Source organism: Leopardus geoffroyi, chromosome C1, assembly GCF_018350155.1.
Source record: "Leopardus geoffroyi isolate Oge1 chromosome C1, O.geoffroyi_Oge1_pat1.0, whole genome shotgun sequence".
Classification (NCBI taxonomy): Eukaryota; Metazoa; Chordata; class Mammalia; order Carnivora; family Felidae; genus Leopardus; species Leopardus geoffroyi.
Window position 1 is genome coordinate 189,246,688 of NC_059328.1, and position 25,184 is coordinate 189,271,871.

Sequence of the window (25,184 nt, forward strand, 5' to 3'; positions counted from 1 at the left end):
CTGATGCGGGGTTTAAACTCACGAACTGTGAGATCATGATCTGAACCGAAGTCAGACGCTTAACCGATTAAACCACCTAGGTGCCCCTAGATATACTTTAAAATATTTATGGATAAGATGATGTTGTCTGGGATTTGCTTTAAAATAATTCAGGGGTAGGGGCACCTGGGTGGCTCAGTTGGTTAAGCGTCCGACTTTGTCTCAGGTCATGATCTTAAGGTTCGGGAGTTTGAGCCCCGCATCAGGCTCTGTGCTGACAGCTTGGAACCTGGAGCCTGCTTTGGATTCTGTGTCTTCCTCTGTCTCTGCCCCTACTCTGCTCACATCTCTCTCTCTCTCTCTCTCTCTCTCTCTTTTTCAAAAATAAAAATAAAAACATTGAAAAATTTTAAAAAAGTGTATCTAGAAAACAACTCTTATAAACACAATACAATAATTATTTAAGTCATCAAATATCTGCACAGTTTAAACTTTTCTGGTAGTATCATAAATGTGTTTGTTTTCCTGCTGTTTGACTCAATATTTAAACAAAGGATACACATCATATTTTGTTGAAAATGTCTATTAAATCTTTTAATCTATAGGTTCCCCCTCAGCATACTTTTTATTCCTTCTATTTATTTGTTGAAGAAACCAGGTTTTGACATTAAAGTTTTCCTCAGTCTCAGTTTTGCTGGGTTTAATTCCTTCATTTTAATTGTTTCTTTTTTCCTGGTATCTGCAAACTGGCAGATATAGAGACATGGCTGATTCACATTCTGTTTGGTGGGGGGAGGCTAGAATAATTCATGTGTTTCCACTATCAATGAGTTATACCTACATGTGGTAATTATTTCATTAGGAGTTTACAAAACTGATACTTCAATTCTGTCATTTCATTATTAGCAGAACATATATAGAGAAATGTCCCCTCATCAGTTGATGACAGTTCCTTACAGGGAAGGCAGGCAAGATAGATACTTGATTCTTTCTCTTTGTTTTCAGAATAATGACTTGATTTACTTGCCTCCTCCCAAGTTGATTATTTTTCTTGAGTATCAAATTCATCTTTACTGATTAAAATTTAAATATTGTCTACCATTTTTCTGCCCTAGTTGGTGTGTTATCCATACCAAACATTGTATACATATCTGATTAAAGAAGATGGCTTCAAAGATTTATGAAGGTCAGCTTCCAAGCAGTAAGGTTAGGACATCCTCCATATTTGTCACAGTGCTGACCAGCATACGTATTTTGCAGTGTCTTAGCCATAGATCAATATTAAGGTACTATCCTACTGTTTCTGTATAAGGTGATATTTTAAAAGTTGCCACTGAGAATTATAAAAGTTGAGTAGGTGTTTAAATAGGGTTCTATCAGAAATAATGCTTGGATAATACTGCTTAGGCAAAAGAAAAGAGAAAGTATAAATATGTTTTCTACCTGTTAGTCTGGGTTCAGTTGTAAACCTTAATGCTAATGATTAAAGTCTTTCAAGTACGATTAAAGTAAATTACTGGTTTCAGTTTTTGGCAGATGGCTTCTCATGTATGAAACTTCATATTTGAAAATAATTTGGGTACAAAACTTGGCAGTTTGTTTTTTTAACCAAACTTTCAGGTCTAACTTTTCACTTTCTCCTTCTAGGAACACGATTTAATTGCATTGTTAGAAACATGCATCTTCCTACTAGGTTATTGGTTAACCTCGTGTAGTTATTGTATAATATAGGCTGGCTGATTTCTGAACACCCAATATTCCTGCTTACTATAGATTCTTTTACCAGCTTATGTAGTCTGAACTTTTCTTGTCTCCAAATGGTCACCCAGAGTCAAGGATTTTATTAACAGTGCATTTCATATAGCTCTTATAAGTTAAACATTAATTTGAACACGTTTAATCACGTATCTGGATTTTAGTTTAGTAGTTAACTACTTGTTGTCTAAGCATACTTTTCTTGTCTGAGTATATTTTTCTTAAGTATTGAAGGCAAATTTGATTTGCTTTTTAATATCTAAAGATTTTTAGTTCATACTATCTATAGTAGACATCATGTTATTCCCTGTATCCTTTCACATTGTTTTTTCACATAATGTGTTTATGGTAAGAGAGACAGTGCTGAGAATGATTTTCATCTCTACATCATCCTACATCATCCTTTTTGGAATTCATATATTGCAAATAACGACATGTATGTATCATAAAGTCCATATCTCAACTCCCCTTGGATAGGCATTAAGATATATTTCTGTTAAACATTTAGTCTCTTGGGAATGCTACATTTGATCACCAGACTATGCAGAAGAAAAACTGAGCCTCTCAAATTGTTTGGTAAGATTAAGTTATTTTTGTTCTGTGTAACAGTGGAAAGTATCAAATACATTAAGTCACTAAAAAGATACAGGGTAACTCAAAAGCATCATGACATTCGAAATGTGGCAGTGTGGGTTAAAATTCAAGGTTCATTTTTGTCATTTGCCTTTTTTTGTTTTGTTTTTTGATGCTAATTTTACACTGAAAAATTTTATGAAGCTACAGAATTAGAGCCAAGATTTAGTCCCAATTCTGCATCTGATCTTAAGGAAAAACCTAAAAACAGGTTACATAATTTCTTCTTGTTTTAGTTTTCTCATCTGTCAAGTGGAAAAAAAATAACTTTTTTCATTTGTTTCAAAATTGTTGAGAAAAAAATGAATTGATTTTATTTAAATGTACTGTAAGGGTAAGAAACATAAAATGTAGTCTTTGTTAGTAGTTTTAAGATACATATATGAGCTCAAGAGTATGTATCATTACTTCCATTTTGCCTTTATTTAAGATAATAATAGAGAATAGTATTCTCACCTTTTTATCTAGTGATGAAGGTATACCCCTCAGTATCTTAATTTTTAATCGTTTTTTTGTTGTTTGTTTTGTTTTTGTTTTTTTTCTTTCAAGCATAGTGTTTAATTATTCCTAATAATAATATGAAACTTTTTTTACTCTAAACCAAGTTTGTTTTGAACCTTGGTGATGCTCCATTTCCTGCTGTTGCCCTTTGTCCTGCTATATCTGGAATATGACTGAAATAGATAGTTTTGCAATGAGCTCAGAGTAAACTTCCTTTTCAGAATAAAAGTTTTGCTTCATAAAGAAAATAGAATATAGAAGTATTTTGTTCAGATAAAAAAGCAAGTACTTCTTTTTATACGTAGATTTGGAAAAAATGAACATAAACTCTTCTAATGAAAAAGTTACAATTTAATTATAATCCTAAATGAACCATTTAGTAAGATGCCTCAATATACATCAACCCTTATAATTAGTCTACATTTAATAAGTCTCCGGTATATGCAAAGTATAAAATGGCTTTTAATTTTCTGTGGTTTAATAATGACTTTTAATGTAAGGAAAGTAATGTTTGACCTTAAGCAAAAGAGAGAAAATTGTTAGCAACTCAGTGGTAGTGCTTACCAATTACGTGTTTGTTTTAGGAAATGTGAAAGCAAAAAATGAATATTTTATATTAGCAGACATGGAAGTGGCCTTTAGGAAAGGAATATTAATTACTTTTGTGATTTGACTTGAGCTTATGTACTACTATAAAAAATTTTAAGATGCATGAATATTTCTTATTCTTTCCTTTTGAATATCAAAATTTAAATTTCCCTGGTAGAAAGTAGAATTGATAGTACTTAAATGTGTAGAAAGAGCATGAGTGAAAGATAAAACTCTAAAATAATCCTCAGGGTTTTTTGTTGGCACATTCAGGTTTAATTGGCAATTATTGACGAGTTATATGAACATGAGAGAAGAAGGTCATAGTCAGGGAGTCCTACAGATCATTATCATTTAAGAGAAGGATAGAGGAAGAAGAGTTCGTAAGGAGTTTGAGTGGAAGGACAACCAGGAGTGAGTGGTTGCCTCAAGTAGAGGGCTTTTATAAAGAAGGGAGTAGTCAGTACTGTCATTCAATCTGGCAATAAATAAAAGCATTATGGAGCATATATTGGATTTGATATTTAAGAGATTATTAGTGGCTTTAGCAAAGTAGTTCTTCAACAAGTGGGGATAAAGATGTTAAAAATACAAATCGCCACGTCATTAATTTTTAAATTAATTTCAGCAGGCTTAAAATTACTGCCAAACTGCTGCTATTAAAGTTTGAGAATGTTTACTTTTGACTTTCTTCTCTAGCCAAGGACTTTTATTGGTCTCTGTACCACGCTTTGTGTGGCATGATTTTAGAACATCTGAAAATTTTCAGATTGCCAAGATGTCATCTGTAATTTGAAAAATACAGCTCTACAAATTGAGTAGTCACTGATGATCATTTAGTAGCAATGTGAATGTGACCACTGAAATTGAGTACTAGTTACAAGGTAGTCAACTTTAATATGTTTAAATTAACTTGAAAATTAATAGAAATGAGAACACAAACTTAACACATTTTTGTATGAAACTTACGGACCCAGAACTATTTCTTATAACTCCCAGAGTTCTTGGACCTGTTTCAGAAACATAAGCCTTGATCACTATCTGACATAATGCTGCTACTTTGCCTTTTCTCCATCTTCCTTTCCCTATTGCAAAATTACATGGCAAATTTACTACAAGGGAGTGAAATTTGGAACTAAGAATTTAGTTTATCAAAGTCTGATTTTTTGGTTTCAATTATTCATCTCTCTTCTATATACAAAATCTACTTCATGCCCAGTTTAAGAATTTCAAAAGTCTCATCCAATCATGGTATCAGTTGAAATCCAAGATCTGGCTCAATTCTGGTTTTTATTGATACTGAAACCTGTGACCTCAGAAGATGCTATTGACATGTAGCACCCATAAATCGAATATAGAGTGGTGAAACTTATATGGGAATGCCACAATAAAGACTCTTGAAAAAGAAAGAATGGGAGGCATATAGGAGGCTTTGATCCATAGCAGTTCTGAAAACTGGGCAAATGTTGCCTGGTCCTTTTACCTTCAAAGAAGGAATGTTTCATGATTTGATTCTGGTTGTTTCTTGGGAGTGGCTGCACAGGCTACTGTTCTCTATTGATCTTCGTGCTTTACCTTTTCTATCATTCTTTTAGTACATCCAAAGGGCATTGGAGACTGTAGTTTCTTGTGACTGAACAACTCCCTCATCTGGGTTCTTGCATATAGGAAATCCCTTATAGAAAATGGGGAGTCCACTTTCTAATTCTTTTGCCTTCACTTGTTTTCTCTCGTCTATGTTGTCCAATAATTCCAACATGATGTTCTGTAGTATTTGAAATAAAAGACATACTTGTCTCCTCCCTCACTGTAGTGGGGAAAAGGCTGGGATTTTCTATTTGGTTAGCTTCAGACTTTGGGACTGAGATGTGTATGTATAACCTCTTTTACTCATAGATGACATTTATGGTAGATAAATGATGTTTTACTTTATTCATTTTTAGGTATACTTTTGACATTTCTATTGCAGGTTTGCTCTATTACAATATATTATAAAAGTACTTTTTTTGTGTGTGTGTACATGTTAAGAGGTGGATGATCAGACTATTCCTGAGTTCCAGAAAAATAGTAAGACTTAGTGTGAAAAGATCATAACTTGCTTTAATCATTGGTAGGTAGTAGCTGCCATTTAAAAATTCTCCTTCATTAGAATCATTATGAATCATTTGGAAGCAGGTGCTGCTGCATTTAATTCTCAGTAGTCCTTCATTTTAAAATACGTAAAATACAATGCTTATAGGTCAAAGTTTAGTGCCTTGTAGTTTATGAATTTAAGTGTTTGGCCTATCTACTTTTCTGTTTATACTCAGAGGCTTTCGCAAAAACTTTTGATTTATTTTGTGAAAATAGAATTTTTTTCTGACAATTTTATTCTGGTCATTCAAAATTTTTAAGATGTGGGTTACTATGTAAAATGATTGAAATCTGCCATAATTCCTTTGATGATGTCAGAATTCAGACAATAATTAGCAACACTGATTTCCTCATCTTTTCCTCATCTTTTACTACAAAGAATGGAATTCACTTTATAATATGCCACTTCTCTTTTATTGGGGAAGCTCTGCTTTTACATATATTTATATGGACTATACTGTCCTTTAATGTTTATTTGTTTTCAGAGAGAGAGAGGGTGGGCAAAGGGTAGAGAGAGAGAATCCCAAGCAGGCTCTGTGCCATCAGCATAGACCCCAACATGGGCTTAGTTCAAACCATGGATCATGACCTGAGCTGAAATCAAGAGTTGGACACCTAACCCAGGTCCCCCTGGACTATATTGTCTTCTAAAATATTGAAAATAACTTGTTATTACCTATAAGGAGTATCAACATTTTCTTTTATGTTTAGATTCAAGCTCGTACTCACAGTGAACCAGAGGATTAACTGATCCATGCATTTATTTGTCACAAAAGTCATTCAGGCATTTCACAACAGTTTCTTCTGTAAAAAAAAATGTAGTTTTGGGACACTTGGGTGGCTCAGTTGGTTGTGTCCAACTCTTGATTTGGCTCAGGTCATGATGTCAGTCATGAGATTGAGCCCCACATCAGGCTCCATGCTGGGCATGGAGCCTCCCTAAGATTCTCTCTCTGCCCCTCTCCCCTGCTCATTCTCTCTCTTACATGCACTCTTTCTGTCTCTCAAAAAAAAAAAAAAAAGTATTAAAAGTAGTTTTGTATTATACATTTAACTACATATAATCTTTCCTGACATTAAACATTAAACATTTGAGTAGTAGGAGAGATCATTTCTATTTTAATTTATGATACCATTATGAGGTGAATTATATATACATTTATTGAATAATTTTGACTTAGGGTTTTTGTCAAAATATATTTAAGTACAGTTTTAAAATTTCAGTTTTCTTAGTGAACCTCATTTTAGGGATAAAGAATATGAATTTTCTAATTAATTATGAAAAGTAGTAATGTTTTATGCTGGGATTAAATTTTTTTTTAATTTAAGATACAAGTTAATTATGGAAAATACAAACATATAGAAAGTAAAAATTTCATTCAGAGATTTTCAGTTAAAGTATTTTATGGATGTGATTGAAAAGTCTGTGTTAATTATATTTACTACTACAAATAATATTAAGATAATAAGTTTGAAAAACTTCAACCTGACATGAAACTTCAACATTATTTTAAACTTTTAAGCTCCACTTAAAAAGTATCAATATTATAGTTAGTTAATACATACATAATGGTAGGCTCTTCTTTTTTAAAGAATTCACTGTAGTCAGGGTCACGTGGCTGGTTCAGTCAGAAGAGCATACGACTCTCAGAGTTGTGAGTTTGAGCCCCATGTTGGGTGTGAGCTTATGTAAAAAAACTGAGTTAATTAAAAAAATCTTAAAAAAAAAAAAAGCAGTTTAATCTAAATTAACTAGTTACTGGGTACCTGCTGTATGTACATGTTATTTACTGTAATTTTATCCCTTTAAGGGTGTATTTTCCTCTTAAAAATTTTTGTTTAATTAATAAACTTTTGGAGCAGTTTTAGATTTATAGCAAAATTAAACAGGAAACTACAGAGAGTTCTTTTGTATTCCTGTGTATGCACAACCTTCCTGGCTGTCGACATCCAATCACTTGACTGATTTCCCAAAAACACCTGAACCAGAAATTTCTTTATCTACCATGTGTGAAACTTCAAGATGAACACAAAATTAATGCAACAAATCATGTTCTACTTAACATTTCAACATTCCAGATGTTGGCTTTTTCAAGTCTTACTAATTTTAACTGTGCATTTTCTATATTATGTTGATCAAACCTGGAACTCCATTAGTTATCTGAATGACTAGGTTTTTTTTTGTTGTTGTTGTTTGTTTTGTTTTTTTGTTTTTTAAAGAAATACCTAAAGTAAAATTTGAAACCGTTCTCTCTAGGGATTGGTGTATTTCTAAGCCTACTTTTTATGTAGACCTCTATTTGAATATTGTTTTTTATTTTATGTTAAAATGACTTCCAAATCTTTCAATATATGACAGACTTGCCTTTCTTCAAAATTCTGTATCTTTTGTCTGTTTAATTGACTGACTTCATCTGTGGGCCTGCTTTTCCAACTAAAGTCAGTTTGCCACTTAGATTGTAGGCTTTGATGTGAGACCTTAGGGAAAATTGCTTAGAGAGATAGGATTTTGTCAAGATTTTAAAGAATAGATAGTAGTGTAATAGTCACAGAACATGTTCCAAGCACATATACATTATACAAAGGAAAAGTGACCTAGTAAAGACAATCCTTTTGGTAGTAAATTAAGCCATGTTGTTGGACCAACCCTTTTTCTGAAAGTCATTTACAATTCTGAATAAAATTTAAGAAGCATCTTAATGGCGTTGAAAAGCTTGCAAGCCGGTAAGGCATTATGAAGCTGAATCATAGTGAAAGCAGGAACTTAGATACATGGAGAATGGAAACCACTTTTCCTGGTGAATTTGAGCCTTTGTTTTCATGGTCTTGTGGATGGAAGAAAGCAAAGCCAAGGGGCTAATCAGAGTGAGAAGTCTAAGATTTTCCCTTATGACTCTCAAAGTTGTACACCCTTGGGGTAAAGATCAACTGAAAGCCAACCCACCTCACTCTTCCACCTTCACTTTGGGGACTCCAGGGAAAAATGTCTTTGTGTTAAGCAGAGTCAAAAGGTGAAAAGTCCCTGAGATGATGTTCCCACAAGTTGATGCTTTTATGGATTTGCAAATCAGATGTATCCTTTGTTCTAGTTCAAAAAGCCTCAAGTCATGCAGACTAGTCTGGTGCTTGGTAAAAGCAAGTGCAGTCCCTTTGGAAGAAGAAACTTTGAGTGCAGATACCAAATATTTTTTCAGATTGCAGCTTAATACTTTAATTCATGATATATGAATCAACCATACCAGGCTCTCGTTGCCTTGAAATTTCATCTTTTCCAAGGGATTTGGCAGATACTCCTGTCTTCATTTGCATTAATTGGCATGTGGTAGCTAATTCTTTGGCATGTATTTCTGTTTCCTCTGTTTGAGTGTATCTCCCATTATCAACTTTGTAAAGCACTTAGCGGTTGCCACATAAAATTGTGATTATTTCTACAGTAATGAATAGTTGTATCATTAATGTCAAATTATACCCTGCTGCTCTGTTTTCATGCCTTTTTTGTATACACAGTAACTTCATTTTATTGCCTAATCATAGTATAATTTTTTTAACATTTTGAATAGCAGTTAAACTCAACATGTAGTACTATATACACAAATCTAGTAAAAGGTTATCGATATGAAACACCTGTTACTAGTTTTGCACAGGCATTGACAAATGTCTTAACAGCAGCCTCTCAGCAATTGTAAGATGTATTCAGATTTCAAAGATACCAAAACGTAAAAGAATTTTAGAATCAAATATGATATAAAATGTGAACTTTTACAAAGAGTTTTAAAAAAAGGAATAGACTGTCTAGAAATTGGAGGGGAAACCCAATAATTAAAAACCAGTGAATGTGGTTAATATGAGTTTAGACAACTGAAGAGAATTAGAGAATTGGAAGGGGGATCCTAAATTCTTTTTGAATATAACCTAGGGGACACCTGGCTGGCTCAGTCGGTTAAGTATCTGACTTCTGCTCAGGTCATGATCTTGAGGTTCCTGAGTTTGAGTCCCATGTCAGGCTCTGTGCTGACAGCTCAGAGCCTGGAGCCAGCTTCAGATTCTGTGTCTCCCTCTCTCTGTGCCCCTCCCTGGCTTGCACTCTTGTCTCTCTCTCTCAAAACTAAATAAACATTAATATATATATATATATATATATATTTATATATATATATATACACACACACATACATATACATATATACATATATATATAAAATTTATATATGAATGTTAGTGTGGAAAGGTTTAACATGTTTAATTGGATTCTGTAAAGGAGAGGAGATGAAGAATGAGGCAAATGTAGTATTTGAAGAGATTACAGGTGAGAACATTCCAGGATTAATGAATATCCACTGAATTTCAAACAGCATAAGTAAAAATAACTCCATTCCAAGATACAGCATAGTGAAACCGTAATGGTTTTGCAGAAAATCAGAGAAAGGGAAAAATCTTAAAAGCTGCCAGAGAAAAATTCTCTTCAAAGGGATGACAGATTAATAGCTGATTTTTCAGTAATAATGGTGGAAGGGGAAAAGGTCGACATCATTAAAGAAAAAACTTACCAGTCTGTTATTTCCAATTAATGAAATTTTTTCAAAGAGGAAAGTGAAATAAAGCCATGTTCAGCAAAACAAAACTGTTCAATTAACCAGGAAAATATAACAATTTTAAATTTGTGTATACCCTGTAAATAGTCTCAAAAGAAGCATTGACAGAATTACATGGGTAATTCTGAACATTACCAAATTCTGAACCCAAATGAACATATGGGTTTTTTTTCTATTTGACTTGATTTAGTAGTTTTTTTTTTAAAACTTCAGTAACTGATAGATTGAATAGACAAAATATCCATAAAGATACAAGATTTAAACAATAGGATTGACAAATTTGATACAAGGGATTTATGTAGAACACCATACCCAACATACATTCCTTTCAAGCACACAAAACACTTACAGAAATGTTACAGGAGACCTTAGAGCAAATTTTAACAAATTTCAAATGGTCAAAATAATAGAGTATATTTAACAATGAGAAGGAAGAAATCAATAACAAAATAGATTAAAAAGGAAAATTTGGAGGCCATGAAAACACCCTTTTAAATAAACCTTTGATGAAAGAATAATAAAAATTAGAATTTTGGGGGACCTGAATGATAAAACTATGTATTTTAGAACTGATAGGAAGCAGCTATACATTACTTAGGAAAATTTATGGCTTTAAATAAATACGTTTTTTAAAAAGGCTAAAAATTAATGAGTTAGACGTTTGAGGTTGCCAACCTTAGAGTCCTCTCCTATGTTGTACCAGAGTTCTCTGGTGACCAATAGAATTTGGCAAAAGTGATGGTATGTCATTTCAGATATTAGAAAAGACCCTGTTATTTCCATCTCAGTTACTCTTTGTTTTCTTGGATCATTCACTTGGGAATGCCAACTGCTATGTCATGAGCAGTCCTATGTAGAGGCCCATTTTGTGAAGTACTGAAGCCTTGCCAGCCACCGCATGAACGAGGTTGAAAGTAGTTCTTCCAGGGGAGCCTGGGTGTCTAAATTGGTTAGGCGTCTGACTTGGTTCAGGTCATGATCTTGTGGTTGGTGAGTTTGAGCCTCGAGTTCAGCTCTGTGCTGACAGCTCAGAGCCTGGAGCTGGCTTCGGATTCTGTGTCCCTCTCTATCTGCTCCTCCTCACTTCACGCTCTGTGTCTCTCTCTCAAAAATAGATAAACATTTAAAGAAACGGTTTTTTCGGGGCACCTGGGTGGCTCAGTCGGTTGAGTGTCCAACTTCGGCTCAGGTCACGATCTCGCGGTCTGTGAGTTCGAGCCCCGCATCAGGCTCTGGGCTGATGGCTCAGAGCCTGGAGCCTGCTTCCGATTCTGTGTCTCCCTCTCTCTCTGCCCCTCCCCAGTTCATGCTCGGTCTCTCTCTGTCCCAAAAATAAATAAAAACGTTAAAAAAAAAAAAAATTAAAGAAACGGTTTTTAAAGAAAGTAGTTCTTCCAGCCCAGTCAAGCTTTGCTATGACTGCAGCCCTATTTGACATCTTCATTATGATGAAGGCTCATGAGAAACTCTGAGCAGGAACCACCCATCTGAGCTGCTTTTGAATTCTTGATCCAAAAAACTGATAAAATATTGTTTAAGCTCCTTAATTTAATTTGTAATGCAGAGATTTATTATTAATATGCCATCCATTTCAAGAAGACAAGAATAAACCCAAACAAAGTAGAGTGAGGCAAATTGTAATGTTATTTTTAATATGAAAATTCTCATTTATTTTTATTTTTTTACATATATTGCAGGAAATAATATGCATGTAAGAAGGCTGACATAAAAAGGGGTGTATTTAAATTTTTTTAAGTTTATTTATTTTGAGAGAGAGAGCACACATGTGAGCACGGGAGGGGGAGAGAGAATCCCAAGCAGACTCTGCACTGTCAGCATGGAGCCTGATGTGAAGCATGAACCCTTTAACCATGAGATCACGACCTGAGCTGAAATCAAGAGTCAAATGCCTAACCAACTGAGCCATCCAGATGCCCAGGAGTACGTTTAATTTTGATAAATCATTATCTATTATATAATATCTTGGGATGAATGGCATAAACATAATGTGTAAATGGATATAGTCTTACTTAGGAACGTGGAAATGAGATTAAGTTAATAGCAGTTTCTTTTGCAAATCTTTCTAGTAGTAATGGTGATACAAGGGAATTAGGTGGTTTATTATAAAAAAATTACTCATAAAATACTAGATCTAGAAAATGATGATCAGATGTACCTTCTGAAGGACATACATAGCAACACTCATGTAGTATTTTTTGCCAAAAAAAAAGAACCTAAATTTGATAGTTTCTAGATCTACTAATGAATTGGAAATATAGAGGGCTGAGGAACATGTCAAATGACCTAAGAATAAGCAGTCAGCAAAGTCCTAATGTGAGAAATACTATTTCACAAATGACCCAGTGTCTTCAACCAATAAATTAGGCCAAAAAAAGTAAATGTAATGGAAACCCATAGGTTTAAATAGAGCTAAAAATACACCAACCAAATGCAATTTGTGGACTTTATTTGGGTCCTGATCTTATCAGACTGTTAAAAAAAGAATATTTGTAAGCAAATCAGGAAAACTTGAACAGTAACTGATATAAAGGAGCTGCCAATTTTTTCAGATGTGATAATATTTCATATTTTTTAAAAATTCCTTTTAGGAATATGTTTTGAAATGTAGATGAAATGATGTTGTGTTTGTTTCAAAATGATCTAGTTGAGAATGGGGATATAGGTGAAAGATTATTGTTCATGCATGATTTGATAATTAAAGCTAAGTCATTATACAATTCTCTCTAAGTATGTTTGAAATTTTGTTTAATAAAATTTTTTTAGAAATTAACGAAATAATACATGTAATGGAAAAGATCAACCAAATAAATTGTGTCTTTGATAAAACTAATGAGTCAGGAATATAAGGTTCATGGTTATATAGTTCTTAAAAATTTCACATTATAACTACCAATTCCAATGCCATTCACAAGGCATATTTCATCTTTTTAAAAAAAGTTTTGTTTAATCTTTATTTATTTTTTGAGAGAGAGACAAAATATGAACAGGGGAGAAGCAGAATCTGAAGCAGGCTCCAGGTCCTGAGCTGTCAGCACACAGCCCGACGTGGGGCTCGAACTCACGAACCATGAGATCGTGACCTGAGCCGAAGTCGGATGCTCAACCGACTGAGCCACCCAGGCGCCCCAAGGCATATTTCATCTTAAAGATAATATATTGTTAAAAATCGTGTTTAATTTTGCTTAACTAGTGCTTCTCAAACTTGATTAAGCACAGCCATCTTTGTTTTTCTCCTTTTTTTCTAACTTCACATTGTGTTTGCCATCATAGTGAACAGTGTTCCTAAGTACTTGCTCAGGAAATTCTGACTTCTCCAGTTTTATTTATTTATTTAACAGAACTAGGTCTTGTACATCTTTGATAATATCTTGCTGTTTTCTATCTGTCTGGAATTCCCTCCTCCTTGAGTATATCTGCTTATAATGACCTGTGAAAAACTTTTGAGTGGTTCTGCTACTCAGTTACTTACAATTTTGAGGGTCCATAACTCCCTTTTTATTATTTCAGTACTTTTTATAACTGCGTCACTTCTTGTGCTATTTTGCATTTATTTGTTTATGCCTCTTTTCTATGGAACAATGAGCACTTTGAGGATAAGATTATGTATTTTTTTTTTTTAAAAATTTTTTTTTTTTTTTTTTTTTCAACGTTTATTTATTTTTGGGACAGAGAGAGACAGAGCATGAACGGGGGAGGGGCAGAGAGAGAGGGAGACACAGAAGTGGAAACAGGCTCCAGGCTCTGAGCCATCAGCCCAGAGCCCGACGCGGGGCTCGAACTCACGAACCGCGAGATCGTGACCTGGCTGAAGTCGGACGCTTAACCGACTGCGCCACCCAGGCGCCCCAAGATTATGTATTTTTTTGAGGTATAATTGATTTAAGATTATGTTTTACTTGTCGTGATAGCCATAGAGTCTAGTACTGTTAATTAGTTGGTATGTATTTATTAAATGTATTTTGAGGTAGCTAGGTTCTGTCAGAAAAACTTGATGGATGGTCTGAAAGATGAATTACCATTAATAATGTTTCTTTGCGGGGGGGGGGGGGGAGGTGTGCCTGGGTGGCTCAGTTGGTTAAATGTCCAACTTCAGTTCAGGTCATGATCTTGTGGTCTGTGAGTTCGAACCCCGCATCGGGCTTGGGGTGACATCCCAGAGCCTGGAGCCTGCTTCAGATTCTGTGTTGCCCTCTCTCTCTTCCCCTCTCCCACTCACTCTCTGTCTCTCTCTGTCTCTCAAAAATGAATAAACATTAAAAAAAAATAAAAGTAATGATTCTTTTGGGGGGCAGGATTTATCTTCTTTTGGTAGGATGTTAGAAACTATATTATAAATGTAACTGATTTAAGTGAACTTTTACAATGCAACTCATGCAAGTTGGAAGCTTCACAGTATTGGTTGAAATATGTATATGCATTTAAAAGTTTATGGTTTTATTTATTTATTTTTATGTATTTAATTTATTTTTAATTAATTTATTTTTATTTAGTTAATCAGTTAATTAAATTAAATTAAATTTATTTTTTCAAAACATGTTTATGAACCAAAATTAGTGGCACAGTGCTAACAGAATAATCTGTTTCTAATTCTAATCAGAAGAAAACCTATTTGATCTATTTTGTGAGGATACTTGAAATATGTTTAATAATAAAGACAACCAGTGTTCTGTTTTTACTTTCATTTGCATTTATTTGTTGCATAATTTACTCTTGGCTGTAAGTTTTTGTTTCTTCAGTTTCTTCTGCCATATATTTTTCTTCTGTGCAACTTCCTCTTCTGGTTTAGGAACAATCTGCTCTTTTTCAGTAAGGATTGTCTCAATGTGGCAGGGAGAGCTTATGTATGGGTTAATCCGACCATGAGCACTGTAAGTTCTATGCCGCATTTTGGGGGCTTTGTTCACCTGGATGTGCTCAATGACCAGAGAATCTACATTTAAACCCTTAAGTTCAGCATTACTCTCTGCATTTTTAAGTATGTGCAGTAAAAATTCAGCACTCTTTTTGGGCCAGCGACTCTGTGTCCAGCCCCACTGTTTGGCCTGGGCACATCTACCAACTCCACCATTGTAGCGTTGGAATGGCACCCATTGCTTCTGCAAAGTGACAGCTTTCAGATACTTGGTGGCTTTTTGGATATGCATACCCTAGATGGCCTGGGCAGTTTCACATGTATTCTTGAAGTGAACACGAAGATTTGAACCTCTTGATTTGCATGAATTTGTGGGCTTTTCCAGGTCATGTGAATAGCTAACCATTTTCAGAGATCACCTTGGGCCACTTACAGGAAGAGCAAAAGTTTATAATTTTAAAAGTTGAAAGAATACTACAACCCAAATATCCTTGCATGAAGGAAGTAAGGTATTCCCTTATTCTTACCTGTACTTACCCCTTAAGAACTAGGTGAAATTGTATGGGTCTCCCTTTTTTTTCCTAATTTTTTTATGTTTATTTTATTTTTGAGAGACAGTGCAAGTGGGGGAGAGGCAGAGAGAGAGGGGTACAGAGGATCTGAAGCGGGCTCTGTGCTGACAACAGAGAGCCCTATGTGGGGCTTGAACTCATAATGGTGAGATCATGACCTGAGCCGAAGTTGGATGCTTAACGAACTCAGCCACCCAGATGTCCCTGTATGGGTCTTTTAATTCCCTTTCCTACTAAAGCATCCCCACCGGAGAGTGGATCTTAAGATGTAATTTAAGTAATCGCATTTGTCTAGTGGTCACCCTATTGGACAGCACCTCTCTCTCTCAGTGTTTAAACCTCATGCTGTGGTAATGGGGAGCCATCGAAAGTATTTGAACAGGAGAGAAGAAATGACTAGATTTAAATTTAACAAATCCCATTAGTAGCTGTGTATATGGAGGAGAAATTGAAGCTATAAAGACTAGTACATAGGGGGTGTATAGCTCAGTGGTAGAGCATTTGACTGCAAACACTAGTACATAACTACATAACAGCTCAAATGAAGGACTATCTTAAACAATGGGAGATGGTTGGACAAATGTTTGCAAAATCAAAGGTGATTTTGTAATTATTTCATAACTACTTATTACATTGGATTATGACCAGCTTGATAGCACAGTCTGTATCTTAATGGTAACAAACATTTTGAGTAATTGCTAAATGGCAGGCATTGTTGAATGCTTTACATATATTATCTCATTTAGTGCCTTCAGTACTCTATGAGGTAGGAAATATTATAGATGAAGAATGGATCAGAGAGATGAAGTAACCTGCCTAAAGTCACACAGCCCATAAATACAAAGATTTGATAGGAAAAGAATACAATTAAAATCATTAGGCAAGGGGCATCATGAGATATTTAAATGTGTTGCCCAGAATATTCCTGTTTTATGTGAGTTTCCTAGTTCTTGTCACATCGCAGGTTATAAAAATAATATTAATACTTGAGCATATACTTTGTGCTAGGCATTGTTCTAAGCCCTTGAAATAGATTATTTAATTTTCACAAAGATACTATCAGACTCATTTTTATAGAGGATAAAATTGATGTGCAAACATAGGATAACTTGTTTAAGAAAGTAGCAGGGCAAGTATTAAGAGTCTACATAATTGGACCCCAGTGTTCCTGCAGTATATAATACATTTGTGGGTTGTATTTAATTAATAGTGTACAAATGGAGAGAGAGACCATACTGTGGTGTTTCAGTATGCCAAACTCTTAACAATGAAAGTGACTAAGGTTGAAATTTAATTAATACGGTTTCTGGGTGTGTGGAGATCTTTCTTTTTATGGTTTTTGGCAGTAAAATGAAGATTCTCTAAGAATTTTGTCAGGCTGTGTGGAATGTGGCTGTATTATGTGTTAAATTGTTTATGGCCCTGAGTTTACTGACCCTAACTCTTTTCCTCTTATTTGCTCACTAAAGTAGTGCTTATAATTCAAAGACAGTATAGTGTAGGGGAAGGAGCACAGTTGGAGTCATATATCTTGCACTTTAATCCCAGCACTATCAATTACTAGCTGTATGACTGTAGACAAGTTATATATTCTAGAACATCCCTTTTCTACAGAATGGGGAAATGAAACCTCTGGATAGGTTTAAGGAGTAAATGGGATGATACATATTTTTTTAAAATACCTGCTGTAGTACTGAGCACATGGCATGTGCTCAAAAAACTGTAACTGCCTTACTTTTACTAAACAAAACATATTCAGATTTAAGTACCATTTCTTTCCTTATGATTGTTCAAATTCCTAGAAGAACTCTGTACCTGACAACCAATTGGTAACCCTGACCTTTAGACTTTGAACCAGATATTGTAGAGTTCCTAAGTAAACTATGAGGAGAAATGCATGAATTCTTTATGGTGTTGTGAGACTGTTTTGTATTGAACCTTTACAGAAAGATAATCCTATGCTTTATTAAAAGCAACAATGGTAAGGAAAACTCCACCTACTTGTATTTCTGGAATCCTATCCTGAATGGATAAATGAGTAAATGAATAAATGAATAATGTGCTAGTTGAAAATGAAAATAACAAGTATTGGAACCCTTGAGAAAATTTCTCATATGAGGTAGTTCTTTTTCTGAGATATTTCCATTTTCTTTCTCAGTCATCATGTAGATAGTGGCAATTCATGATCTGATTTTGGAACAGTATATAAATAGAAAAAACAAATACACAAAAGGTCAGCAGTCTCTGCATATTCTGGGAACATTCTTTTAGCAATTCTGATTTGTAGTGTAATGCTTTTATTTTAGGGAAATAAATTACTTGAGTTCCCTTTATCCAAGAGCACTGCCTAACTAATAATATTTAATGACTAAGTAGGACTTCTGAGTATCATTGAAATTTACTGCAGTAAAAAGTATTGAGAGGAAGGAAATAAATCTGAGCATCATTTTTAATGATGCAGTGTATATTTAACGACATTTCTGAAGAATCCTTTTTTCTTTAAATAAACTTTGAGATATAACTTACAGACCATAAAATGCACAAATTTTAAGTGTCAGATTTCATGTTTTGATATAAACAAACATTTGTGTAACCACTATATAAGAGAACATTTCTATCACTTAGGAAAGTTCCCTTTGTGTCCCTTTGTAGTTCTCCGAAGGACAGCCAGCCAGTGATCTAATTTCTGTCACCATAGTCTGCTCTAGAAGTTTGTATAAATGAAATTCTACAGTGTCTAAACTTTAATGCCTGGTATTTCTTGCACAATATGTTTTTGAAAAATTTTAGATCTTTTTTTAATGTTTATTTATTTGTTTTGAGAGTGTGAGTGCATGAGTGGGGGAGGGACACAGAGAGAGGGAGAGAGAGAATCCCAAGCAGGCTCTGCACTGTCAGCACAAAGCCCAAGGTGGGGCTCAAACTCACGAAACCATGAGATCATGACCTGAACTGAAATTAGGGGCGCCTGAGTGGCGCAGTCGGTTAAGCGTCCGACTTCAGCCAGGTCACGATCTCGTGGTCCGTGAGTTCGAGCCCCGCGTCAGGCTCTGGGCTGATGGCTCAGGGCCTGGAGCCTGTTTCCGATTCTGTGTCTCCCTCTCTCTCTGCCCCTCCCCCGTTCATGCTCTGTCTCTCTCTGTCCCAAAAATAAATAAACGTTGAAATTAAGAGTGAGAGGCCTTAACCCACTGAGCCACCCAGGTGCCCCTGTTCTTGAAATTTCTATTTGTTGTTGTATCAATGGGGCTATTAAGTGTTATTCCTGAATAGCATTCCACTGTATGAATATACCACGATTTCTTTGTCAGTTAACTGGTTGATGGAATTTTGGGTTGTTTCTAGCTTTTGCCTATTAAAAATAAATCTGTGAATATTTTTGTATGTTTTTGTAGTTATATATACTTTTTCTCTCAAGGAGGGGCCGTGTGGTATGTCTGTGTTTAATTTTAAAAGAAACTTCCTATTTTCTAAATGATTATACCATTTTATACTCCTACCAGAAGTGTGAGTTCTAGTTGCTCCACATCTCCAACACTTGGTGTGGTCAGACTTTTTAGTTTTAGCCATTCTAGTGGGTGTGTAATAGGTATTCCATTTGATTTTTATTTGCTTTTCTCTGGATAACTAATGTTGTTGATCATGCTTTCTTACACTATTTGGTCATTTATGTATTCCTTTTTTTTTTTTTTTTTTTCAACGTTTATTTATCTTTGGGACAGAGAGAGACAGAGCATGAACGGGGGAGGGGCAGAGAGAGAGGGAGACACAGAATGGGAAACAGGCTCCAGGCTCCGAGCCATCAGCCCAGAGCCTGACGCAGGGCTCGAACTCACGGACCGCAAGATCGTGACCTGGCTGAAGTCCGACGCTCAGCCGACTGCGCCACCCAGGCGCCCCATATGTATTCCCTTTTGTAAAGTGTCCGACCATTGTTGAGTTGCTGTCCTTTTAGTATTGATTTTTAGGAGTTCTTTATATATTCTTGGTGTAAGTCCTTTGTTAAGCGTATGTATTAAGAATATTTTTAGCTCATGTATGGCTAGCCTTTTCATCGTCTTAATGGTGTCTTTTGCTGAATAGATGTTTTTAATTTTGATTACGAGTTATTTATTTATTTAATTTATTTTTGGTTTGTGATTTTTTTGTGGTCTAGCCAAGAAATCTTTGTCTACCCCAAAGTTGCAAAGGTACTCCCCCTATATTTTCTTCTAGAAGAGTTTAGTTTTAGTTTTTATGTTTAGGTTAATGGTGTATCTCTGATTTTATTTTATTTATGTATTTTGTATTTCTCATTAATTCATGAACAAATATTTATTGAGCACCTGGTCAGTGCCAGGCATTGTTTAAGCACTTGGTATCCATTAGTAAACAAAAAGAAGTCGCTCATGGTAAGCCCTTAGAAAGGCCTTGCACTTGTGAAGCCTACACTGTAGGGGAAATGACAGACAATAAATTAATAAGTAAATAATATGTTATGGTAGAAGGTGAGAAAGCACCACAGGCTGGGGAAACACAATAGGGTCAGGTGAAGGTTAGTAAGAAGATTTGCAGTTTTAAGAAAGGGTAAAAGTAAGCTTTCTTGAGAATGCCATTTAAGGAATGACTTGAAGAAGATGAGGGAGTTAGCCATTCATCTATTTGGGGGAAGAGGCTTCTGGGTAGAGAAAACAGCTATTAAAAGACCATAAGGTGGGAGTATGTCTGGCATGTCCCAGTAACAGCCAGGGACATGAAGTAGAGGGTGATAGTGGATAAGATCACAGAGATAGGGGAGGGAAAATTGTTTAGAATCTTATGGGACATTGTTAAGAGTATAGCTCTTTGTGTGAGTTCCATGGGAAGTCATTTGAGGGTTCACTATACTTAAAAGACATTTTATTTATTTTTCTTTTTTAATATAATTTATTGTCAAATTGGCTTCCATATAACACCCAGTGCTCATCCCAACAAGTGCCCTCCTCAAAGCCCATCACCCACTTTCCCCTCTTCCCCACCCCCCATCAACCCTCAGTTCTCTGTATTTAAGAGTCTCTTATGGTTTGCCTCCCTCCCTCTCTGTAACTGTTTTGCCCCTTCCCTTCCCCCATGATCTTCTGTTAAGTTTCTCAAGATCCACATATAAGTGAAAACATTTGGTATCTTTCTCTGACTGACTTATTTCACTAGGCATAATACCCTCCATTTCCATCCATGTTGCTGCAAATGGCCAAATTTCATTCTTTCTCATTGCCAAGTAGTATTCCATTGTATATTTAAACCACATCTTCTTTATCCATTCATCAGTTGGTGGACATTTAGGCTCTTTCCATAATTTGGCTGTTGTTGAAAGTGCTACAATAAACATTGGGGTACATGTGCCCCTATGCATCAGCACTCCTGTATCCCTTGGGTAAATTCCTAGCAGTGCTATTGCTGGGTCATAGGGTAGTTCTATTTTTAATTTTTTGAGGAACCTCCACACTGTTTTCCAGAGTGGCTGTACCAGTTTGCATTCCCACCAACAATGCAAGGGGTTTCCCGTTCTCTCAGCATCTATAGTCTCCTGATTTGTTCATTTTAGCCACTGTGACCAGTATGAGGTGGTATCTCAGTGTGGCTTTGATTTGTATTTTCCATTAAAAGACATTTAAAACCACACTTATGTTTTCCTGAATATCACTCAAGAGATTTCATATTATTGTTTCTTTAGATTTGTCACTTCATATCTGCTTAATAGGAATGAAAGTATGTTTTTTTTTTTCCTGACACGTACATATATTTAATATTGGTTTTCTTATTCCAGAAAGATCCGGATTATCTGAAGCTATGGTTGGACAATTTTGTTTCTAGCTATGAACAATTCTTAGATGTTGACTTTGAAAAGCTGCCTACCAGGTATGTAGAAACAGTACCCTCCTTAATGCCTATTGCCCATTTAGCCCACCCCCACACCCAATACCATACCAAGCAACCCTCAACTTGTTCTCTGTATTTAAGAGTCTCTATGGTCTGTCTCCTTCTCTATTTTTATCTTATTTTTGCTTTCCTTCCCATATGTTCATCTGTTCAGTTTCTTAAATTCTTCGTATGAGTGAAGTCACGATATTTGTTTTTCTCTGACTGATGAACACACTATGCTTACAAGTATGGTTTTATCATAGAGGCCTTAGAAAATATCGTGGAAGAGGCGAAGTTTTCAAAGCTGGATTTAAATATCATAAAATGGGAGAAAAATTCAAATTTTGTGGAAACGTGCCAGTGAAAGTATAAGATCACTTCCCAGGTGAAGTTTTTACTGTATATGAAACCATCTTGAAGACCTTGTAGATGTTAGGTAAGAGAGGTCAGGTTGGCTAGGGTAAAAAGCTGGAGAAATGAGGAGGCACTAGACACTTTTAGCCACAAAAGGAACTCCATTTTATACATATATTGATATGGAAGGGGAGAAATGGGTGGTGGTTGACGATGAGAAAGAGTATCGAGAGAATTAAAAATCTTCAAGGAGGAAAGTGCAGTTTGGGGATGCACATACGCAGTAAGAGGATGGGCATGGATGAGTAGAGTCTGGAGAATCAGGAGCCAGATCATGAAATGCCATGCATGCATTGCTAATGGACTTTGATTTTTTGTTATGGAAGATATGAGGCTCTACTATTTTCTGCATGAGATTGTCATGATCAAGTTTGTTTTTTAAAAGTCCCTTTGGTAGCAGTAGGAGGTTGAATTGGAAAGAATTGAGACTGAAGACAGGGAAGCCCAGTTAAGAGGCAATTTTAATAATTCAGAAAAGAAATCATTAGAGCTTTGGACCAAGGCACTGAACTTAAAAGATGTGCTTAATGCTCAGAAAGCACTAGTGCTTCATTATTTATAAGTATCGTTTCAGAGTTCTGTATTAGACTATTTATAACAGGTTTTAAATGTTGAAAAATGTTAAATCTTGAGCTCAAAATAATATTACATATTATTGATTTCTACTCTTCAAAGAGTATTTTTATAGTTTGTGCTTAGAAGTGCTTTTATTTTAATAATTTGCAGCTCACATTAAAACATGAGCCTAACAGGGCACCTGGGTTGCTCAGTTGTTTAAGTGTCCGACTCTTGATTTTGGCTCAGGTCATGATCTCACAGTTTGTGAGATTGAGTCCTGCATCGGGCTCTGCACTGACAGCTCAGAGCCTGCTTGGGATTCTCTGTCTCCCTCTCTGCCTCCCCCCTGCTTGCATGTACATGTTCCCTCCCTCCCTCCCTCCCTCCCTCTCTCTCTCTCTCTCTCTCTCTCAAAATAAATAAGTAAACATGAAAAGAAAAATAAATCATGAGCCTAAGGATTTAATGGGAGTCAGGATTTGGGCCTTTGAATGCTTGGAATATTGGAATGAAGTCTTCTCAGGTTTGTAAGATGCACTTGTTATACATGTCTTCTTTCTTGGGAGGTCATTTCTAAAAACATTGTGTAGCAGTATATCGCCACTATATTTAAAATCAGATGAAAAATGCCAGCACATTGCTTTATTCATGATTTAGTTGGCTTATTTAAAATTTTATTTCAAATCTGCCAGGAAACTACACCATGAATTTAGATTTTACTAATAGAAAACTTCTAGTTTTCAAGTGAATACTTTGTGGCAGATGTATAAAACTAGTCAATTCATCTTAAAGATAAGAAACTCATAGATAATCCTCATTTAAATTAAACTGACTTTCTAAAACTTCTAAGTTAGGGAATTTATAATGCAAGACAAGGAGTGCTTTTACCAGAATTTAAAGCCTTGAGATCTAAATTGGACTTTTTCCTGTGTTAGATGGAGACAACAATGGGCAGCTGTTTAATACAGACATTCAGTAGCCAAACAGAAGAGTGGAACAGATTTCTGGAGATTGGAAAATTTCAGCAAAAGGAGCTTAGTATTTGGAGGCAATAAAGTACTGGTGGTGGGAAAATGCTTCCAAATTCTTAAATCTTCATCACATTAGGAACATGGCCAAAAATTTCAACTTTACCTCTAAGTTATGTTCTAACCAAGCCCAAATTTTATAATGAGTGTTAGTAAAAACAACAATAGATTTCTCTTCTAGAAGCTAACTTTTTCCTGTCTAGTAAAATTTTAAAAAATGCAAATAGAAGATGGGACAACTCAGGAAAAAGGGAACTAATCCTTTAAGTAACTAGGATTGAATATTAGGAAGTCTCTTGTTTCTTTGTTGACTTATGTTTTGGGAAAAGTGAATAGGAATAGTTTAGCTTAGTCTTGAAAATCAGTTATATTTTTAAATTTAAATCTTTATTATTTTGAAGTTACTTTGGTTTTTCTAATCACCTCTTTTTAGCTCTTTAGCAGGAAAAAAGTATATATAAAAATGAGTTTTTCTGGTACCACCTATAAATAAGAGAGAATGAAAGAATCCAGAATACAAGTGAAGTGATGCCCAGATTAAAATGAAACATGTGTTTTTGTGATGTGGTTATAGAATTTGGCAACCTTGATAATGTGCTTTGTGAGTCTGTATAATTAAAGTCAGGTGTTTATCTTATAAAGCACTTTATGTTGCAGGGTGGTTCAGAAAGAGGCTAAAAATATTAACATATATATTTATGAGACTATTGGTAATGTGCCTCAAATTTTTCTGGCTACAATGAATAAAATAGCTTTATACTCAGTATAAAAATAGTAGTAAGTCTTCATATTAAGCCTTATCTGAAGAAGAGACTATTATCAAGTATAATTGTCATTTAATTATAGGAGCTCTTCATGGTGCTCCTTTGTGATTGGGTATTTTTCTTTCTTTCTTTATTTTGAGAGAGAGCGTGCACACATGGGGCGAGCGTGAGTGGGGGAGGGGCAGAGAGAGAGAGAGTCCCAAGCAGGCTTTGCACTCTCAGTGCAGGGCCCATTGCAGGGTTTGATCTCACAAATTGTGAGATCTCACGGTTTGGGAGATCATGACCTGAGCTGAAATCAAAAGTCTGACACTTAACCAACTGAGTCACCCAGGCTCCCTGTGATTGGGTATTTTTCTTAATAGAGATAGGAAAATTAGTATTTAGTGGTTTATGAAAAGATTCTTAGGCTTTATGATGGTATATTTAAAATATATTACATTTTTATTGTTCTTTACATATATCATAGCTAAAAATGTACATTGACTTTTGGCTTCAGAACCCTGTGAAATAGGGCAGATGATATTATAATTTTAGAGATTAGGGCACCTCAGAGATTAATGCTTCATGGGACAGAGGTGGAACTTAAGTACATAGGTCTTTTCACTTTGATTCCAGGGGAATTGTGAGAGAGAGTAGCCAGTCATATCCAGTGTTGGTTTTTTCTGTAAAGAAACTGATGGTCGTCTTATCCAAAAACGAGTTGTCACAAAATATTGAAATGTTACTTAAACAAAAAAACTTAGAAAAAAATTGAAATGTTAAAAAAATAAAAATGTATTAATGTGGGGTACCTGGGTGGCTCAGTCGGTTGAGCGTCTGACTTTGGCTCAGGTCATGATCTCGCAGTTCATGAGTTTAAGCCCCACGTTGGGCTCTGTGCTAAGAGCTCAGAGCCTGGAGCCTGCTTCAGA

The 25,184-nt window shown here is 35.2% G+C and overlaps 2 protein-coding genes across 17 annotated transcripts in view; one reads left to right on the forward strand and one right to left on the reverse strand.

Annotated features, from left to right (window-relative positions):
- Positions 1–25,184, forward strand: part of NBEAL1 (neurobeachin like 1) — a 178,289-nt gene that overhangs the window by 6,097 nt on the left and 147,008 nt on the right. For all 16 annotated transcript variants that reach the window (XM_045480816.1, XM_045480823.1, XM_045480827.1 and 13 more), the window contains one exon: positions 21,412–21,503. In XM_045480816.1, the coding sequence (XP_045336772.1) occupies positions 21,412–21,503 (92 nt within the window). The remainder of the gene's footprint in view (positions 1–21,411; positions 21,504–25,184) is intronic.
- LOC123599337 (60S ribosomal protein L17-like) lies at positions 14,725–15,716 on the reverse strand. Its single transcript, XM_045480830.1, has one exon. The coding sequence runs from the start codon at positions 15,344–15,346 to the stop codon at positions 14,891–14,893; it is 456 nt and encodes a 151-aa protein (XP_045336786.1). The 5' UTR covers positions 15,347–15,716; the 3' UTR covers positions 14,725–14,890.

Excerpts from the sequence above, each read along its gene's own strand:
- LOC123599337 (XM_045480830.1), bottom strand. The coding sequence starts at position 15,346 with ATGCATATCCAAAAAGCCACCAAGTATCTGAAAGCTGTCACTTTGCAG.